The sequence below is a fragment of the Pelodiscus sinensis genome, chromosome 7 (genome assembly GCF_049634645.1).
Source record: "Pelodiscus sinensis isolate JC-2024 chromosome 7, ASM4963464v1, whole genome shotgun sequence".
In the NCBI taxonomy this organism is placed as follows: domain Eukaryota; kingdom Metazoa; phylum Chordata; order Testudines; family Trionychidae; genus Pelodiscus; species Pelodiscus sinensis.
In genome coordinates, this window is record NC_134717.1 from 75,162,459 (window position 1) to 75,180,960 (window position 18,502).

Sequence of the window (18,502 nt, forward strand, 5' to 3'; positions counted from 1 at the left end):
AGAGAGAATATTTTCTTGGTTTGGTATAATTCACTTTAGGCTAAGAAGTGGACTGGGAGTTGAAAAAACAGGAAAACTCATATTTCTATTTCAGTCTATAAATCAAAATGACAGTGGGAGTGGGAAAGATGAGAGCTAGTTGTAGAAGTTTTAAGAGCACTGTACATTTAGTGTTCTGAGGAGTTGGCTGTTAGAGTTAATAAAATTTGAAAATTAAACAAAAAAAAGTTTGACAGCCACCAGTCGACAATTCAGGAGACTGCTACAATTGCAGATGTGAAATGTTCATGCAACATTTAAGATTTAGTTTAATAAGTGCAGTTATGTTTGTGTGTGTGATTTAGTTCATTCCATCCCTAACACACTGTTGCTGCATCTGCAGCTTGAAACAGATAATGAGTATTATGTACTCTTAGCCTTGAGTGAATAATACCAAACAAAGAAAATATTTGCTCTGTGACTGCAGAGGAAGCTACTGCTGTGAAAAGTTGTCTTACCAATTGAAGGAACTCTGTTTCATGGTGCCTGGCTAATGATTTCCACTCATTTTCTAAATTAATAACTTTTTTTTATCTAAAATGTTACACGAAGTATTCCCTCCTAGATTTTGTAAAATGCTGTTTAAGAAGTATCAGTGGGAAACTAGTTAAATGAATGATTTTCTCTTGATTATTTTAAATAGTGATTTAAATCTAAGATTTAAATTGCCTGGATTTAAATCTATCCACCCTGTGCATGTGATATAAATTGAAAGCAAGCAACATATTAAACTAACAGATATTCATAAACTCTTACCTCATGCACATCAACTGTGTACAAACTAGAATCACAGTAAATTTTTAATGCATGTATTGAAAGAGTTCAGATATATGTCGCGTTGACTATGATAAAGGTACTTTGTGAATTACATAGACTGAATTTTTGCATGTCAGTGTTACCTGAATATATGAACTTTCAGGGTAATGGGCAAAGTTCCTCTAAGCTAAGTGGCCACACAGCTGCCTACTAAGCCCTGCCCATTGGCTTAGGGCTGCCACATGCAGAGCCGCTGCAGCCCGGAAAGAGATGCCTTTCCCTGGCCACGGCAGATCCCTGCTGAAGCTGGAGGAGCATCACTCCCACGGCCATGGCAGCTCTTGCCTGGGGCTGGGGTAGTGTACCTCTCCCCCGGTCATATTAGCTCCCTCCTGGGAAGTAGCTGCCAAAGCTAGTGGAGAGGAGCTCTTCTAATTCCAGCAGGGAGCTGCTGCAGCTGAGAAAGAGGCACACCTAGCCCTAGTATGGAGCTTCTGCAGCTGGGGGAGAGTCATCTTCTTAAAGTTTTTCTCCAGCTATTCCCAGCAACACAGACCCGCTGGAGCGGGGAGAAAGATACCCATCTCTCAGTGCAGTCTAACCTCCCCAGAGCTATTACAGCCAGCAGAGAGATGCCTCTTACCTGGCCTGCAGCTTCTACAGTGAGGGTACATCTACACTAGCCCCCTAGATCAATCTAGGGAGACTAATGAAGGCGACCGGAATTGCAAATCAAGCCCGGGCTTGATTTGCATGTTCCCCACTGGTCGCCATTTTAGAAATTGACTAGCCCGAAGTAACTGCCCTCGTCTACATGCGGCAGTGAAACAGGATTCCAGAATAAAGCCCTAAATCGAATTAGGTGGTATTCCTCGTGGAATACCTCGTTCATTATGCTCTTCCAATATGACTGGGAATCATTGATAACTTTTCTCTGGCAACTCTGTGCAATCAGTTTTACACTCATCTAGGTAGCTCCATCTAGGTTGCATTTCCATAATTTGTTTAAGTTTTGTATAGTACCATTCTTTCATAAGGGAGTGTGTGTGTGTGTGTGTGTGTGTGTGTGTGTGTGTGTGTGTGTGTGTGTGTAAATTGCTGTAACAACTTTTAACTATTAGGTATCTTGTGTAAGATTATTAGACTGGTCAGCTGAAAGGAAAGCAGGCTTCGCTCCTGATTTAGTGTTCAGTAGGTGCTCAAGGTGCGTCTACCCTGCACTGTTATTTTGAGATAACTAGCATTATTTTGAAATAACAATGTGAGTGTCTACATAGCCATTCAAAATAATTTTGAAATAACGGACGGCTTATTCCGAAATCTGTAAACCTCATTCTACAAGGAATAATGCCTATTCTGAAATAGCAACTTTGAAATGAGGTGTGTGTAGACGGTCCGCTACTGCTATTTCAAAATAGCCCCTCAACAGGGCCATTCTAAGTTATTCTTCCCCAGGGCCTCCTGAGGCTTTAAATCAAGATAGCACGTCTACATTAGGGAAGCCTGCCTCAGACTAATTTTGAAGCTTCCCTGCAGTGTAGATGTGCTATTTCAAAATAAGCTATTTTGGAATAATTATTCCGGAATAGCTTATTTCGAAATAGCTGTGCAGTGGATGTATCCTCAGATACCACAGTGTTGGGCACAGTATAAGAAAATCAATGATACTGTACTTTGTCACTCACTTTTCTACATTCCAGAGAGCCAGCATTGTGATGCCAACCTCTCTGCTGTTCCTCAAGACACATTTCTTTTGTAGTGAAGGTTGTATGTCTCCAAAAATACATTCTGATGAAATGCTAGAATAGAGCTGGTGGGGGAATCAGATTGTCTTGTCAGGAATTGGTCAAGTTGATCTTAAAAGAAGATATGGCCGATCATGTTTTCAGGCATGTCCCCATCAAATTAATTGGGACATGCACACATCAGCATAAATAAAAAGTACCAGTCCTTGTTCTAGCTTAAAAGCACTTCCCATTTGCTCATGAAAAAAATAAGCAAAAAACTTTAAGGTAACACTTGAACAGATGTGTTTGAGCTGATGAAAATGCTGATGAAAATGTTAGGAAACAAAATGTACTTGCTGGAAAGAAGCAGGTACTATTACATTGCAGACACAAAGAGTGGGATGGGAGAAATAACAGAAAACGTAGTTGAGTGGCGATGGAAGAAAACATCCCCATATATAGATGGTGTTGGTGTGGAAACCCAGAGAAGGAAAAAAAATAAGTACACTTCTTTAAGTACAGTTGTGGTTTTCAAAGTGACTATGTAAAAAAAGAAGATTCAAAATTTTAAAATCAGAGGTGGATGCATTCCTTGAAATGAACCAAAATTGTTTACCAATTTCCAGTCCGTTACACGCATACAAACCCAGTAAAGACATTCATCTTGTATAGCCAACAATGAAAGCACAGTATGAAAATAATGTGGTTGCATGGATATTTCTGGCACCTCCTTGGGCTTGCAGAACTTGTATTGCTGCTGCTGTTGCTGATGAGCAAGAAGGAAAAATTGAAAATGGCTTTTGGATCTTAGGATGAGTTTTGAATTATGGTCACTCTACAAACCATCTTTTAATATAGCAGTGAAACTTTGCATTTAATTATAATACTTTTGAATATTCTCAATATTCATACAAATATCCAGTCTTCTTTTGAACCTTTCTAAGGTCTTGGCTTTAGTGTCTTTGTGGCAGTGAATTGCATTGTCATAAATATGCATTATTTTTCATTTTTTAATTTTCTGCCCTTTTCATTTTCTATCCTCTAGTTCTTAAGCTCTGTGGCAGTTTTCCTTTCTAAAGTAAATGATCCCAACTTTTCCATTCGCTCTTAATTTGAGGTTTTCACGTCCTCAGTCATCCTCATCACCCTGAACTGAATCCTACTGAATTTTCCAATATCCTTTTTGTGATGGGATGGCCAGTCTCAGTGATCTAGATGAGGCTTTCTCATTGATTCATACAATAGCATTATAATATTTTCTGTATTGTACTCAGACCTGTTTCATTTGCATCCTAACACTCTAGTTCTGTGTGACTGCATCTATGTGTTGAGTGAAGCACTTCATTGACTTTTCTATAGTCATGCTCAGGTCTCTCTTGTGAGCTAATAACTTTCACTTAAAATCTTGTTGTGTGTGGGCAGTTAATTTTTTCCAATTTGCATTACTTTGAATTTATCAAAATTGAACTTCATTTGCCATTTGGATGCCCATTAGTTTAAGTAAGTTCCTCACAGTCTTCTCTAGTATTGTGAATTGTGAAATGGTGTATTCAGCATTCGGTGTGCCCCTGGCAGCTGCAAATAGCATAGCAGGCTTGGTCACCATTTGGCACCTCCTGCTGATGGTGGTCTCTTGCCTTATAATTCAACCCTCTAGTCAGGTTACGTTCAGATCCATCCCTTCTGAGATAAGATTCCAACAAATAAACAGTCCAGTACCCTTATAAAAAGTCTTCGGCTTTGTCCCTGGGTCCTATAGGACTAGTGCTCTCTAGGCTCATGGTTTTGAATGTCCTTATATCCTTGCATCATGCCACCTTTCCCTGATAACTAGTAAGGAAACCCAAGTTCCCCACTTCTTGGTTCCAGTCCAGGGACCCTGTAGTGAGTAGGCAAGATCTGCCTATTCATAGCCATCATTGCTACTTCCATGGGCTTTGCCGTGGGCTTTGTTTAACTTCTTCCTTGGTCTTGGCTTTTCACGGCACCAACTCTTCTGCAGGTTTCCAGCTTCTGATATACTTAAAGACTCTCTTGTATATTTTTACAGCTTCAGCTATTTACTCTTCAAAATTCTTTTTGTCCTTTTTAATTTCCTTCTCATATATTGCCTGCTGTTCCTGTTTATAAGTTTCACTAGGGTTAGATTTACAAATCTGAAGGATTTCTCTCTGGTTAAAATATTCTCTTGAAGCTACTCTTTCCTTCCTTGTAATTTTTTTATGTCATATACATGTGAATAATACACAGACATGAATACACATATGCTAACTCAGACAGCAAACATATATTTAATATATGTATGTGCTGTCGGTTCTCTTAGGGTACACCTACCCTGCAGGCTCAAGTCGAGTTAAGATTTGCAACTTCAGCTACATTAATTGTGTAGCTGAAGTCAAAGTACCTTAACTTGGCTTTTGGCACTGTCTACATAGTAGGAAGTCATAGGAAAGAACACTCTTCCTTTGACTTTCCTTACTCCTTGTGAAATGAGGGTTACAGAAGTCAGAATAAGAAGCCTATTATTTCAAAATTATTAACATGAATTATTTTCATGATTCTATTTTCTATGATTCTATGATTTTGATATAACAGTGTGTGAAATAATTTCAAAATAATGGTTTCTTACTCCAACTTCTGTAACCCTCGTTTCACAAAGAGTAAGGGAAGTTGAAGGAAAGTGTTCTTCCTTCGACTGCCTGCTGTGTAGACAGCACAAAAAGCCGAGTGAGTTATTTCGAGTTATTTCAAAATAAGTTTGCAGTGTAGATGTAGCCTTAGAGAGAAACATGCCAAATGCAGATAACATGTTACACAGCTACAAAATATCTGAGTATGTGTGAGACATATATGGTGTGTTTGTGTGTGTCTCATGGAACACATTAACTAGATGTGTCATGTTCCCTTTCAGCAGCTGATTCCGATATCTGCTTTATACCAGTGGACCATATTTGCAGATTAGATGTGGATACAAATTTTGTATACATACAGGACTCTAAAGATAAAACCTGCTAAATTCTAATTTTGCAAGTTAATGGCCAAGGTCAGCTAGTATACTGACTGAACCTTAACTGTGAAAATACTACCAGTGCTTCCATAACAATCAACTTCTGGGGGTAAAACAAACGTATTTTATGTGTTAGTGTAATCTCAGTCACCCACTTGTGACAGTCAAGGAACAGTGAGTAGGTCACCCTAATGATTAAAGACTAAAATAGTATTTCACCCTGGCAACTGAAACAGTGGAAGTGTTTTATTTCTTTGTGCTTTAGCCAGTATGATAGTCTCCTATTGCCTATACAGGAGGAATATTTCTGAAGAGTGTTCCACACTATTGACAGTCTTTTCTTTCAAAGGAATAATACACTAATCCCTGTACTGTGGGATGCTGCGACAAATCTATAACATTTCATAGTATTCTCTAAACAGCTGATGTTCCATGTTCTAGAGCACTAAATTGTGGTTTGAAATTGGTTACCTCATGTGTAAATAAGACTCCTATATGGGAGGGATAGCTTAGAATAAAGAAATGATATTGACATAATACAAGTAACTCTTTGCTTATATTTAAAGCCCTTGAATGTTTATTTGAAAAACAACATTTATTTATTACTTGTGCATGTGTGCATACATGTATACAGATACAGTTCCTGTGTACGTATGTGTATGTATATGAACACACACTTGCATTCCTTTTATTCCTGTCTAGCTGTTTAAAGACACGAGTAAAATTGTTTGCTTCCTCTGCCCAAGTGCTTGATGACCACAGGCTACTTTAGTTGCTGTGCTGCAACATCACATTAAGCTTTCCTGCAGCTTAGTGAAGGAACAGGGAGATTGTCTTTTCTGTTTTTTCTGTCCTCAAAATAAAATTTTATAAACAGTTCTACCTGATTGGTTGGATAGGTCTGAGTCCTGTTAAACACTGTGGGTATGTCTAGACTGCATCCCTCTGTCGGCAATATCCCGTGCTTAATTTGCATAAAAATGGCCACAGTTTTTGCCAACTCAGCACTTTGTCAGCAAAAAGCAGCAGTCTAGAGGGGGATCTGTTGAAAAAGAAAGCCTCCTGCAAGGAGGTTTACAGGATCTGTCGAAAAAGTCGGGTCCCTTTAAGCACAGCCCTCGGCTAGCCTGAGACGGCAGCTCCACGCTCTAAGTCCTAATCTGATGCCCTGCCGGCACTGCTTCCGGTCATCCTTAACCTCGGTTCAGGGTCCACTCAATGTGGACATGCTAGTTCGAATTAGCAAAATGCTAATTAGAACTAGTTTTTAGGTCTAGATGCACTAGTTCAAATTAGCTTAGTTCGAATTAACTAATTCGAATTAAGTTAGTTTGAATTAGTCCTATAGTGTAGACATACCCTTAGAAACCTAAATTAATATGCAAGATTAACTATTCACACTGTTAAAATGATATGAAAAATACATTAGAAGAACATGAATTCCTTTAGGTCAAAAGTAGCCTCATTTTCATATACTGTTTACATATTTTTATGACTGACCAGACAAATAGTTCATGTAATTTGACATATTTTACCTGAAAAGCAAGTATTCAAATTTCTTAGCTGATATGGTAAATGTTATCTGTTCCAGGAATGGAAATAACCTCCCCCCACTGTACAAATTACAGGATAATAGTGTGGTATGTTTTCAATCTGGCCGGACCTGCATGGATATGTCTCTCCACACTAGCCTACCTCCCTTCCAAATAGGCTCTTTGCATAGTACAAATTAATATGTATTACTTAACTGGTGGGTATTACCAGTTCCTTTAGATCTTCTTCTGTGTCCCAGGTAGATATGTATTTCAGTACTATAATTTTGCTGCTTTTGGACATACACCTTTGTTAGTAGTAGGCCTAGCTGACCGCCATGTAAGGGCCAAATGCATTACTTAATTTGGTCAAAACTTTAGACTTTGCTGTTGTAAAAAATTAAGGATCCATATTTAGTATTTTAAAAGTAGGTTTAAAAAAAAAAAAAAAACATTGTTAAATAAAATGATTCATGAGAAGTATATACACCTGTCTTTGAGGTGTATCTCCACTAGGGAGTTAAAATGCGGGTAATTGTGTAAATGTGTAATGGTTACACACATCTGCAGCCAGCTTTCTGGGAGCCAGTGTGTGCTGCTCTCGAGTTGGTTGCCAACCTGCACCGCTGCTCCTGATACAGAGGAGCAGGACAGGAGCCTGCGTTTAACTGTGAACATTAACTGATAAGCCTGGGCTTATTGGTTAACCATTACATGATTATATGGTCACATTCCTAATCTCTACTACTATACATGTTAAAATCTTTATAAATGCTTAAAGAAATTGCACGTGTCTAAACAGGATAATATGACTTTTAATGAATTAATGCCATGTACTTTTTTTAGTTTCAAAATTGGAACACCTTTGGGCTATACAAATATTTTGATTGTTACATAAAATTGTAATTTTGAAAAAATAGCCAAACCAAATGTTTTACTATTGAAGGCATTAGTTCTTCCATGCTGAGAATTTGTCTGCCAGCTTTCATTCAGCACACATTTTAATATCTGTATTGGTGTAAATTCTTATGGTGAGATTCTACAATGAAAAGTGGATAGGTAGAAATGCTTGCTCCTTACTCCACAGATTGGCTCCCTCTACACATTGTGTTATATCTGCTGACTTTGATAACTATGACCTCAATCCTGTACATTTAACTGTGAGTAGTTCCACTGACTTCACTTCAACTGTTAGTAGCTTTAACTCTCATGAAAGCCAGTGGAAGTTGAGCATGTGTAACCAAGGAAATAGTGTAACTGAAAGTGCATGCATTATATTTTACTCTGTTAGTACTGCAAACAATAGAGCAAAAAGGTCGTTGGATTATTTTGTGGCTCAGGCATCATAAAGAAATTTACACATGTGCTTAACTTTGTGCACATGAGTATTTCCATTGGAATTAAATATTCATGATGCATAAAATTAAGCATGTGTATGTCTTTGCAGGGTCAGGACCTAACTTACATCTGTGCTCAGTTCCTCCCTGCAATCCTGTTGCCTTAAATGATTTGCACAAATGTGAACTGAGTTGACCTTAGCAAACAGCTATAGTGATGCATAAGAAGAAATAGAATCCAACCCTTCCTCTCTATTTATCTGTGTTTGGTTCTGCAAGGCTAAAAGGAATGAAGACTTATTTTTAGTACAAGTCAAAAGTTAGGACTTTGTATATGTGTTGATTGCAGTTCATGTAATAATATGCCATTGCATTAACTGAACTCAGGTCAGCATTTGGTTTGCAGAATATTTCTTCTTGGTAGTGAAGCATATATCAGACACATCCTAGGCTGTTTTGTAGAGATCAGTCTGAGTTTGCAGACCTGGCAAATCAGTATGCTGCAGTAACCATGGAACCCCATCATGCCTTCTTTGCAGAGTCATTTTTCAGAGCACTACTCTTTAAAAGAAGAGAGTTTATGTACAAAGATGCTTATTAAGCACTGTAGAGGCGCTTGTTTGCTATAAATTTATATAGTGTACATTATAAAATAACTTAATTGTTTTTTATAAATCAACGGGATCAAAAGAAGAGACATTTTCTGTTCTTTTCCCTAATACCATGTATAGAAATGTTTTTAGCTATTCTGAAAAGCTCCCTGCTATGAGATGTTAAGAATAATATCTACCTGATCTTTTATGGAATCAGATAAATGCCCAGTTTGTCTTCTTTTTTGGGGTGCTTTATGGAACATTGTTTTCTTTCTTTTATTGAAGCTTTGCTTTGCAAATTAATGTAGTTAGTTATTTGAGTTTGTTCTTAGTCATAATGCACTATACTTAATAATGATTAAGGAACTCAATTCCTTTGTTCAAAAAGCTTGACATGTATTTGCAACATTTACACAGTTTTTTTTTCCAGACCAACATACGATGACATGCCATTTCCCATCTCTCCAATGGCTCCCCGGGATGTTTTCCTGCTTCCAGAAGAGAAGGAGAAAAAGGTGGTAAGAAGCAGACGGGAGATACCTGGCACAGACAGTGAATCCATTGTTAAATCATGCTCCCCTTCTCCTTGCAGATCTCAGGAGGGCATAAAGTTGATTTCTGTGCCAGAGACATTTATCCAAAAACTAAAGAGGGGACAGGAACACATCTTAGAAATATCCCAGCAAACTTTGGACATCTGTAACAGTGTGAAAAATCATAGACTAACTGATGGTGCTCAAATTGCAAATAGTAGCCATAGTGGCCAGTTTACAGCTATGAGCCCAGTATCCCACCATTTGCCTACTACCCCTTTATATCACAGGTCTCCTGTTAACCCTGTAATTGCAAAAAATATTAGGTACTCAGGAACATCAAATTTGATTTCGAATAGCAGACATGATCACATGCAGAAAGATGTATGCCATAAGGGGGGATTATTAAACACAAATGCGAATCCAGTCCACCTAAGGACCGCTTCATTTTCACATCAGAGTCCTACCTGCGGCCAAGGCAACTCTCCATATATTATCTCAGGTCAATCTTTTTTAAAACTAGATGATTTGCAATCTCAGGATGAAACTTTGGTGTCTGACTTCTGTCTCAGGGACCTTGTGGGTACTAGCAGCTCACTAAGTTTTGGGGCATCCCCACAATTAACAAGCTACAAAGACATCAAGGTAAACAGAGGTGATGAAACTTCAGTAGATGAGATAATTGAAGAAGTCATTTGGAAGTGCTGTCATGGAACTCTACCTAAAGAGTTGTCTTGCAAAGATGAAGAGAGTAATTCCTATTTAAATATTCCATCATTTCTGGATCACAGTAGCTTAGGAGGCTCAGAAATGAGTTTTGATTGTGAAGCACCTGTTTGCTTAGGGGCAGGTGTACCCAAGGTAATTATAAAAGATATAGAATTCCTAAAAGAGGTCCAGGTAAACCTGGAAGATAGGAACTATGGAACCCAGCTTAATTCTGTTCTAAAAGGTGGTTCCGTGGAACAAGCAGAAGCAGCAAAACAGGATACAATAATTCATAATGAGGAACCAGTTCTTCCAGCTCTGCCTCATGTGCCTCCTTCCTTTGTGGGAAAGACGTGGTCCCAGATAATGCATGAAGATGATATAAAAATTGAAGCACTTGTGCGTGATTTCAAGGAAGGGCGCTTCCATTGTCACTTCAATAGTGAACCATCAGCCAACTGTACAGGGAAGAGAATGAGAAGAAAGAAGCAGAAAGATGAAAAAAAATGTGACATTGTTATTGATAACAGAAGAGAAACTATTTCAGTTGAAGCATTACCAGAATTTAATGATGCTACAAGTGGTGGTTCTGATTTTGATAACCTGTTGGCCTCAGATACACTATGCAACACACAGACACTTCAGATGCCTAGAAAGAGAACGTGGCGCCTTGCTTCAAGATGCCAAGTGGTCAAAGTCAGCCATGGAACCCAAACCAGTTTAGTGAGCTATCCAGTAATAAAAAGAAAAACCATTAGAAAGGAGTCCGATCCACCAAATCAGAAAGAAAATGCTATTTGGTCAGAGTGTGAAAGAATTTCAAACATGAAAACTAGACTATGTGCCCTGAAGCTTCCAGAAGCATATACCAAAATTATGAGCCCTCTGCAGCCCAAGACAGTGGTATATGTCCTTTCATGTCCAGAAATTAAACAATACAAAGGCAAATCCTTAGATGTTCCCAAAATGAAGAGAAATCACAACTCCACAGAGAGCAAGGATTCCGTAAGGTACATATACAAACAATGTTCTCTTAAGTATTATGATCCACTGACAAATCGAATTCTGAAAACACCTCCCAAGAGCACAGTTAGAGAAAAAGCCCCAAAGCCCTCCCATGTTCGACAACTATTCAGGAGCCAAAGCCTTGATGCAAACACGAAGAAACTATCTGATATGCTCAAAGAATGTACACCATCTAAATCCTTCAATTGGCCAGACTTCTATAGTTCATCTTCAGTGGCTTTCCTGTCAGATCCAAGTAAAGGGAATGGTATGAACTCAAGTTTGAGGACAGATGTGTCTTCCACGACTATAGAAAGGTCTGGTTTTCAGGTATTTGGTCACTCAGAGAAGTCCTGTAAACACTTAGTCATTTCACCTTTCAATCCCTATCAGTCTCAGATAGAAGATGATGTTAGATTAACCCCAATTAATAGCAGGGTTGCCAAAACACCATTGAAGTCAATCAGGAAAGAGCGGTTGGAGAGGGAGAATCCAAAGACAATGTGGAAGAAGAAAGAAGGCACTAGTAGAGAACCAGGTTTTTCCAGAAAGGCTTTGGGACCCATGTCTGTCAAACATGGCCTTGTGAGGAGAGGAAGTAGAGCTGCCCCATGCAAACAAGTATCCAGAATTAAAAAGAAAAAAAAAGAGCAGATAAGAAGGAAGCACTCCGCTTGTGCCCAAAAATCTTCTATCTTCCCCATCCATGCACACCAGACAAGGAATTCTACTTTGGGAAAGTACCTAAAAAAGGAAAAACTTGATGCTAAAAACCTAAAAGCGAGGAGGAAACCTAGGAGGACATTTTTAAACTCTTCAGTCATTTCCAGGATTACTGAAAAGAGGCAGAAAGGCACGGTTGGGTCTTTTCCAAAGAAGCCAGAACTAGCTTCTTCCAAAGTAAGGAGCTGGGAGATAAGGGTCTCCTCGACACTGTGAAATGGCCATCTAGAAGAATTTCTAGTATACCTGTATTGGGAGTCTGTCTTGTTTTACTAGGAGTTAGCTCACTATCTGGGAACAGGCTGAGGAAAGAGTGTGAACAGAAGGTAATGATACAAAATCCAGTAGTTGTGCCAGAACCTTAGATAGGATGAATCCAAGCTCCATTGGATTAATTGGTGTAGCAACACACTCAGTTAATGTTGCTATAATATGGGCACCCTATATATTGCACTGTTTTTCTTTGAGTGATGGTCCCTATTGAATTCCACAGAGAATTTGCACATGTATACCATCTGTCTGGAGCTGGAGAGTTTGAAAGTAGTAATGTCTGTTGATCTTCCATGCACTTTGGCCTTGCGTCACTGATTTTTGGGGTGATAAAGATAAGGGCAGACCAATTGCAGCTCCAGTTCCTTCTCACAGGCTCATGGTCCAAGTCTGAGCTGATAGTGTCCTCTCATCTCTAAGGGTACGTCTACACTACAGCATTAATTCGAGTTAACTTAATTCGAAATAGTTAATTAGAATTAAGCTAATTTGAATTAACGCATCTACACACAAAACCTATTTCGAAATAGCGTTTTGCTATTTCAAAATAGCGCATCCACACTGAGTGGCCCCTGAACCGAAGTTAAGGCTGGCCGGAACCAGTGCTGGCAGGGCATCAGGTTAGGACTTAGTGTGTGGGGCTGCTGCCTGGGGCTAACTGAGCTCCGTGCTTAAAGGGACCCTACCGTCACCGTGGACAGTTTTCAGGGTTCCTTGCTTGCTTGTCTACCTTGATGAGGGATAGCAAAGCAGTCCTGTCTTTGAGTGCCCTGAGTGCCCCCACTTAGGACACCACAGCACTTGGCCACATGGAGCCAGAGCTGCCCCTGGGCATGCTGGTGCACCTCATGGGGTCGTTGACATCAGCCTGGCTGCACTTGCTGCAGGCTGCCACCCGGGGGGTCCTTCGGGAGGCTGTCAGGATCCAGGAGGCCCTGCGGGAGAATGTCCACCCCGAGGAGCCCTCAGAGCCACCCCAGTCCTCCCCACCGGGGGCTCGTGCCCCATTCCTCCCTCATGTCCTTCCACTTACCTCTCCCTAGCCCCCCTTCCTGATGTCAAACAAAAGACATGTATATTCAAAAATAGAAACTGGGTTTAGTGAACAAAATTGGGGGGGATGAACTTCTGGGGAGACTGGGAAAAGGAGGTGGGAGAAGGGAAGAGAGAGGGTGGGAGAGGGGAGGAGGGAGCTGGAAGGGGGAAGCAACAAGAAGAAGGGGGAGGGGAAGCTCAGGGCCCAGGGTTGGGCGTCTCGCCGGACCAACTTGATTTTCATGCAAACCTGCTCCTGGTTTCGCATGTGGCCTTTGGTGGCCAGGCTGGCAGCTATTCTGCCATAGACGGCTGCATTCCTCCATCTAGTGCAGAGATCATGAACATTGGGGGCATCCCCCCCCAAACCTGAATAAGGTCCATGATCTTCACCCTTCCGCCTTCTTAAGCCCCTGTCAGGCTCCTGGGAGCTAGCAGACTGTTCCTGGGGAGCAATGGAGGGCTGGCTTCCAGTGGCTTGCTGGCTTATGTTTTGGGGCCACTGGGTCAGGGGCCCAGGTGGCCACTGCTGGCTCTGGGCTGGCAGGTTTGGAGCTGGCACAGGCACTGTGGCCAGTGTCCAGCCCTTTAATTGCACTGGGGCTGGGGGAGAGGAAAGTTTTCCTGGTTGTGCCCAGAATGGCCACCAGGGTTCCCTATGTCAAATTAAATGTCTACACAGCACTTAATTCGAAATAGCTATTTAGAATTTGGCGTTACTCCTCGTAGAATGAGGTTTACCAAATTTGAATTAAGCTCTCTGCTATTTCGAATTTATTTCGTAATAGTGGTTTGTATGTATAGACACTATTAAAGTTAATTTGAAAAATAACAGCTGGTATTTCGAATTAACTTTGCAGTGTAGACATACCCTAATGCACTTTTAAAAGAAAAATATTTTAGAAATTGTATGTAGTTTTTATTCTGCTGTTTTTACTGTTTGTAAGTTTTTTAGTAGTAATTTTTGTAGGATTTAGACTTTGGGAATCTGTTTTTTCCTGTCCCCTGCAGCCAGATACTGGTGCTGGGTAGTGCCAAAGATGACAAGATTTAAGATCTGTGCTTTCTGTCCTCATTTTGTTCTTCACCCCACTCATGTGAACATTTTCTACTGCTTGGGAGAAGCCCGTTTTTCATAAGCAGTATCGACCTTTCCCTCCTAAGTCATACCTGAGAAGGCTGGTTATTCCCTCTGAAAAAATATCTCACAGGGGTCATTATGAGGCTGCAGTTGGACCATTTTTGGTGAACCATCCATTACATTAGTGTGAGAAACCCAGGAATGTGCCTCCAACCTCAACCAACCCACCTCCTTTGGGGTTTATCTGTCATTCTTTTTACCAGCTTGGAGTGCAATAATAATGGACAGGTAGTCCTTGATGACAGCTACTGTGATTATACAATCAAGTTCACCACACTACCTCATGTAAATATCCTGTACTCATCCCTTTTCAGGGACTACTCTTATGATAGCATCCTGGCCTTAAAAGTATAGACTTTTTACTGCAAAGGAGAGCAATAGAGCACATTCTCCCACTTACTTCCTGGTATCCAAGAAAAAGATGGCTGGAGACCAATCCTGGACCTACATCATCTCAGCTGTTTCACCCATAAGGCCAAGTTTCATATGATTATCTTAACAGCCATCGTACCTTCTTTAAAAAAAGGCATGTAGCCGACAGCTCTGTTTTTACATCCATTCAACCCACATCAGATTCCTGAGGCTAATGGTGGGTCCTTAGCATTTTCAGTATAGGGTCCCACTATTTGGATTCATCTCTGCTTCCTGGATCTTTACCAAGGTTTTCTTTGTCATAACAGCCCATCTCAGGCATTCTGGGGTCCTTATTTTTCCATTTCTCAGTGACTGACTCAGCATTAATTAGAGAAGAAGTTCAGCTCTCAGCTTGGATTTTTTTCAACCTTGTGGGTGAGTGTCAATGTCAAAAAATGAACTTTTATTGTCATGAAGTTCCTAAACTTCACAGGAGTCTCTATCAGGTCAGTCACAGCCTGGCTTATTTACTAAGGACAGTTTCTGGAGTTGCTTATCCGTCCTTGGCCGCATGGCAGTGTGCATGTACATGAGCTTCGCTCGCCTTCACCTCTGCTGTTTACAGATATGGCTCCAAAGAATGTACTCACCACTGTGACATCCCATGAATCTTAGGCTGATGGTCATGCACTCTCCCTCCCTTCCTTCCTCCCACAGTGTTCTGTTCCCTCCAGTGGTGGATAGATCATTGGCACTAAGGGGATCCCCTTTCTTATGTCCTTCCTGGGTAGAATGATTATCATAGATGCATCCCTCACAGGATGGGGAGTGCACGTTGGAGACCACATAATGCAGGAGATGTGGAACTCTTAGGAATCCAGAATGCACATCAGCTAGAACTCGAGAGATATGATGAGTGTGTCACACATTTCTACCTTCCATTCGCTCCCATAATGTTCTTATCATGTTGGACAACACCACTGCAGTCTAGTACACCAACGAACAAAGGGACACAAGGTCAACTTCTCTATGGGTGGAGGCAGTCTATGATATTGGTGTATTGTCCACCTGTATTGCTAAGATTGTGAGGGACATTCCCAAATATGAACCATTCTTTTAGGTGACACATCTGTGCAACTGTCCCAAATCGAAGTGTCAGAGGTGGTTTTGGAAAAAATTGATAAATGTAAACAGTAATAAGTTACTGGGACCAGATGGTATGCATCCAGTAATTCTGAAGGAATTTACATTTGAAATTGTAGAACTACTAACTGTAATTTGTAACTTATTTCAGTCATCTTCAGTACCTAATGACTGAAAGATAATTAATATGGCACTAGCTTTTATGAATGTTTCCAAAGGTGATCCCAGCAATAACAGGTCAGTAAGCTTGACTTCAGTACTAGGGAAACTGGTTGAAACTCTAGTAAATAAAAGAATTATCAGACACGTAGAAGAGTCATTGTGGTTTTTGTAAAGGTAAATCATGCCTCATAAATCTACTAGAAATCTGTGAGGAATCAACAAGCATGTGCTAAGGGGGATGCAGAGGATATAGTGTACTTAGATTTTCAAAAATCGTTGACAAATTCCCTCACCAAAGCAAAGGAAGCTGACATGGGATAAGAGGGAAGGTTGTCTCATAAAGCTAGTTAAGTTAGGAAACAAAGGGGAGGAATAAATGGCCAGTTTTAAGAATAGAGGGAGGTAAACAGTGGTGTCCGCCAGGGGTATGTACTAGGACCAGTCCTATTCAGAATCTTCAGAAGTGATCTGGAAAAAGGGATAACCTATAAGGTGGCAAAATTTGCAGTTGGTATAAAACTACTCAAGATAGTTAGGTCCCAGGCAGACTACAAGAGCTATAGAAGTGTCTCTAAGAACTGGGTGACTAGGCAACAAAATGGCAGGAGACATTCAGTGTTGATAAATACAAAGTAATGTACATTGGAAAACATCCCAACTATATATTTAAAATGATGGGAGTCTATTAGCTGTTATCACTCAGGAAAGAGAACTTGGAGTCACTCTGGATAGTTCTCTGAAAACGTCCCCTCAATCTACACCATCAGTTTAAAAAAATAGAATGTTGGGAAATCATTAATAAAGAAATAGATAATAAGACTGAAAATATCATATTGGCTCTATATACATCTATGGTACACCCACATCTTGAATACTGTATACAAAAGTAATCTTCCCATCTTAAAAAAGATTATTGGAAGTGGAAAAGCTTCAGAAAAGGGCAACAAAAATGATTAGAGGTTTGGACCAGCTTCCATATGAGGTGAGATTAATAAGACTGGTAGTTAGCAGCTTGGAAAAAAGATGAGTAAACGGAGTTATGATAGAGGTCTATAAAATCATGACATGCTGAGAAAGGGAATAAGGAAGTGCTATTTACTCATAACACACTGAACCAAATGGTATTAATAGGCACCAGGTTTAAAACAAACAAAAAAAGTATTTCGTCACACAAAGCACAGTCAACCTGTGGAACTCTTTGCCAGCAGATGTGAAGGCCAACACTATAATAGGGTTAAAAAAAGAACTAGGTACATTCTTGGAGGATAAATCCACTTGTGGCTATCAGCCAGGAGAGGCAGGCATTGTGTCTCTAGCCTGTGTTTGCCAGAAGCTTGGAATGTGCGACAAAGGATGGATCACTTGATGATTGCCTGTTCTGGCACACCTGGCATTGATCACTGTTGGAGGACAGGACACTGGGATAGATGGACCTTTGATTTGACTCAGTCTGGCCGTTCTTATGATCTTTTTGTTACCAACCTATCTTCCAGTGATTCATAATGTGATTGCAGATTCTCTCAGCAGAAAGTTCAGAGCTGATCATGACTGTCAAGTATCAGAGGGGTAGCCGTATTAGTCTGAATCTGCAAAAGCGGCGAGGAGTCCTGTGGCACCTCATGAGTGGGAGTTTCACAGCTCTGAAGAAAACCACATATTTGTCAGTTGTGGGACTCTTGATCAGAGACCTCTTTGCTTCCCACAGCAAATGCAGTTTATACTGTTCAAGAGGGGGCATTGGTATTCACCCTTAAGATGATGCCCTTGTCTTTTGCTGGTCAGACCAGATCAACCATGCCTTTGCCTCCTCCTGATCCTCCCTTGAGTCCTTCTCAAGATCAGAAGGGAAAGAGCCACTGTCATTCTGATTGTCCTATTCTGGCCAAACCAGTTTTAGTTTCCCATTTCCCCTGCCTACTTTCTCTGGGCTGCATACTCAGCGCAACAGCAGGATCAGGCACAAGGAAGGCAACCTAACCTTCATGGAAAGGAGGGACAGAGAGCATTAAGTCAGTGGCTTGAAGGGTGGTTTAATTAACATCAAGAGAAGAAGGCTGAGGTCGTATGGTGGGGGTAATGTGTTCTATGGGTGTGAAGGTCATCAGGAAACCTGGTAATCAATGGATGTGTGTATGAAGTGCCCTTCCACTGGTGGCTGTAAGGCACTGATAACAATATGGACTGTGAGGGAATTTAGTGGAAATTTCAACATCTTCAATGACAGAAGACAGTCCAAAAGAAAGGGAATGTCCACTTCCTCAGGGAAAAGCCCTGTTTTCTGGGGCCAAGAGATGACACAATTCTGTTTGGCCTAATAGGAATGCCTTGTGGACTCTCTTTCTGCTACCCTTTCCATATATATGTAGGGCAGCCATGTGACGTTCCCTACATACCTTCACTGCTCATAATGTCCTGCAGGGCTCTGCAATGGATGCCT

The 18,502-nt window shown here is 40.5% G+C and overlaps 1 protein-coding gene across 4 annotated transcripts in view; it reads left to right on the forward strand.

The window, feature by feature from the left end:
* Positions 1-17,123, forward strand: part of ZDBF2 (zinc finger DBF-type containing 2) — a 34,276-nt gene extending 17,153 nt beyond the window's left edge. For 3 of the 4 annotated variants that reach the window (XM_075934335.1, XM_075934336.1, XM_075934337.1), the window contains exon 6: positions 9,422-17,123. In XM_075934335.1, coding sequence (XP_075790450.1) covers positions 9,422-12,176 — 2,755 coding nt within the window. In that variant the 3' untranslated portion in view covers positions 12,177-17,123. Of the gene's footprint in view, positions 1-8,148; positions 8,222-9,421 lie in introns of all 4 variants that reach the window. The other variant, XM_075934338.1, reaches the window with a different exon arrangement.
* The last annotated feature ends 1,379 nt before the right edge of the window (positions 17,124-18,502 follow it).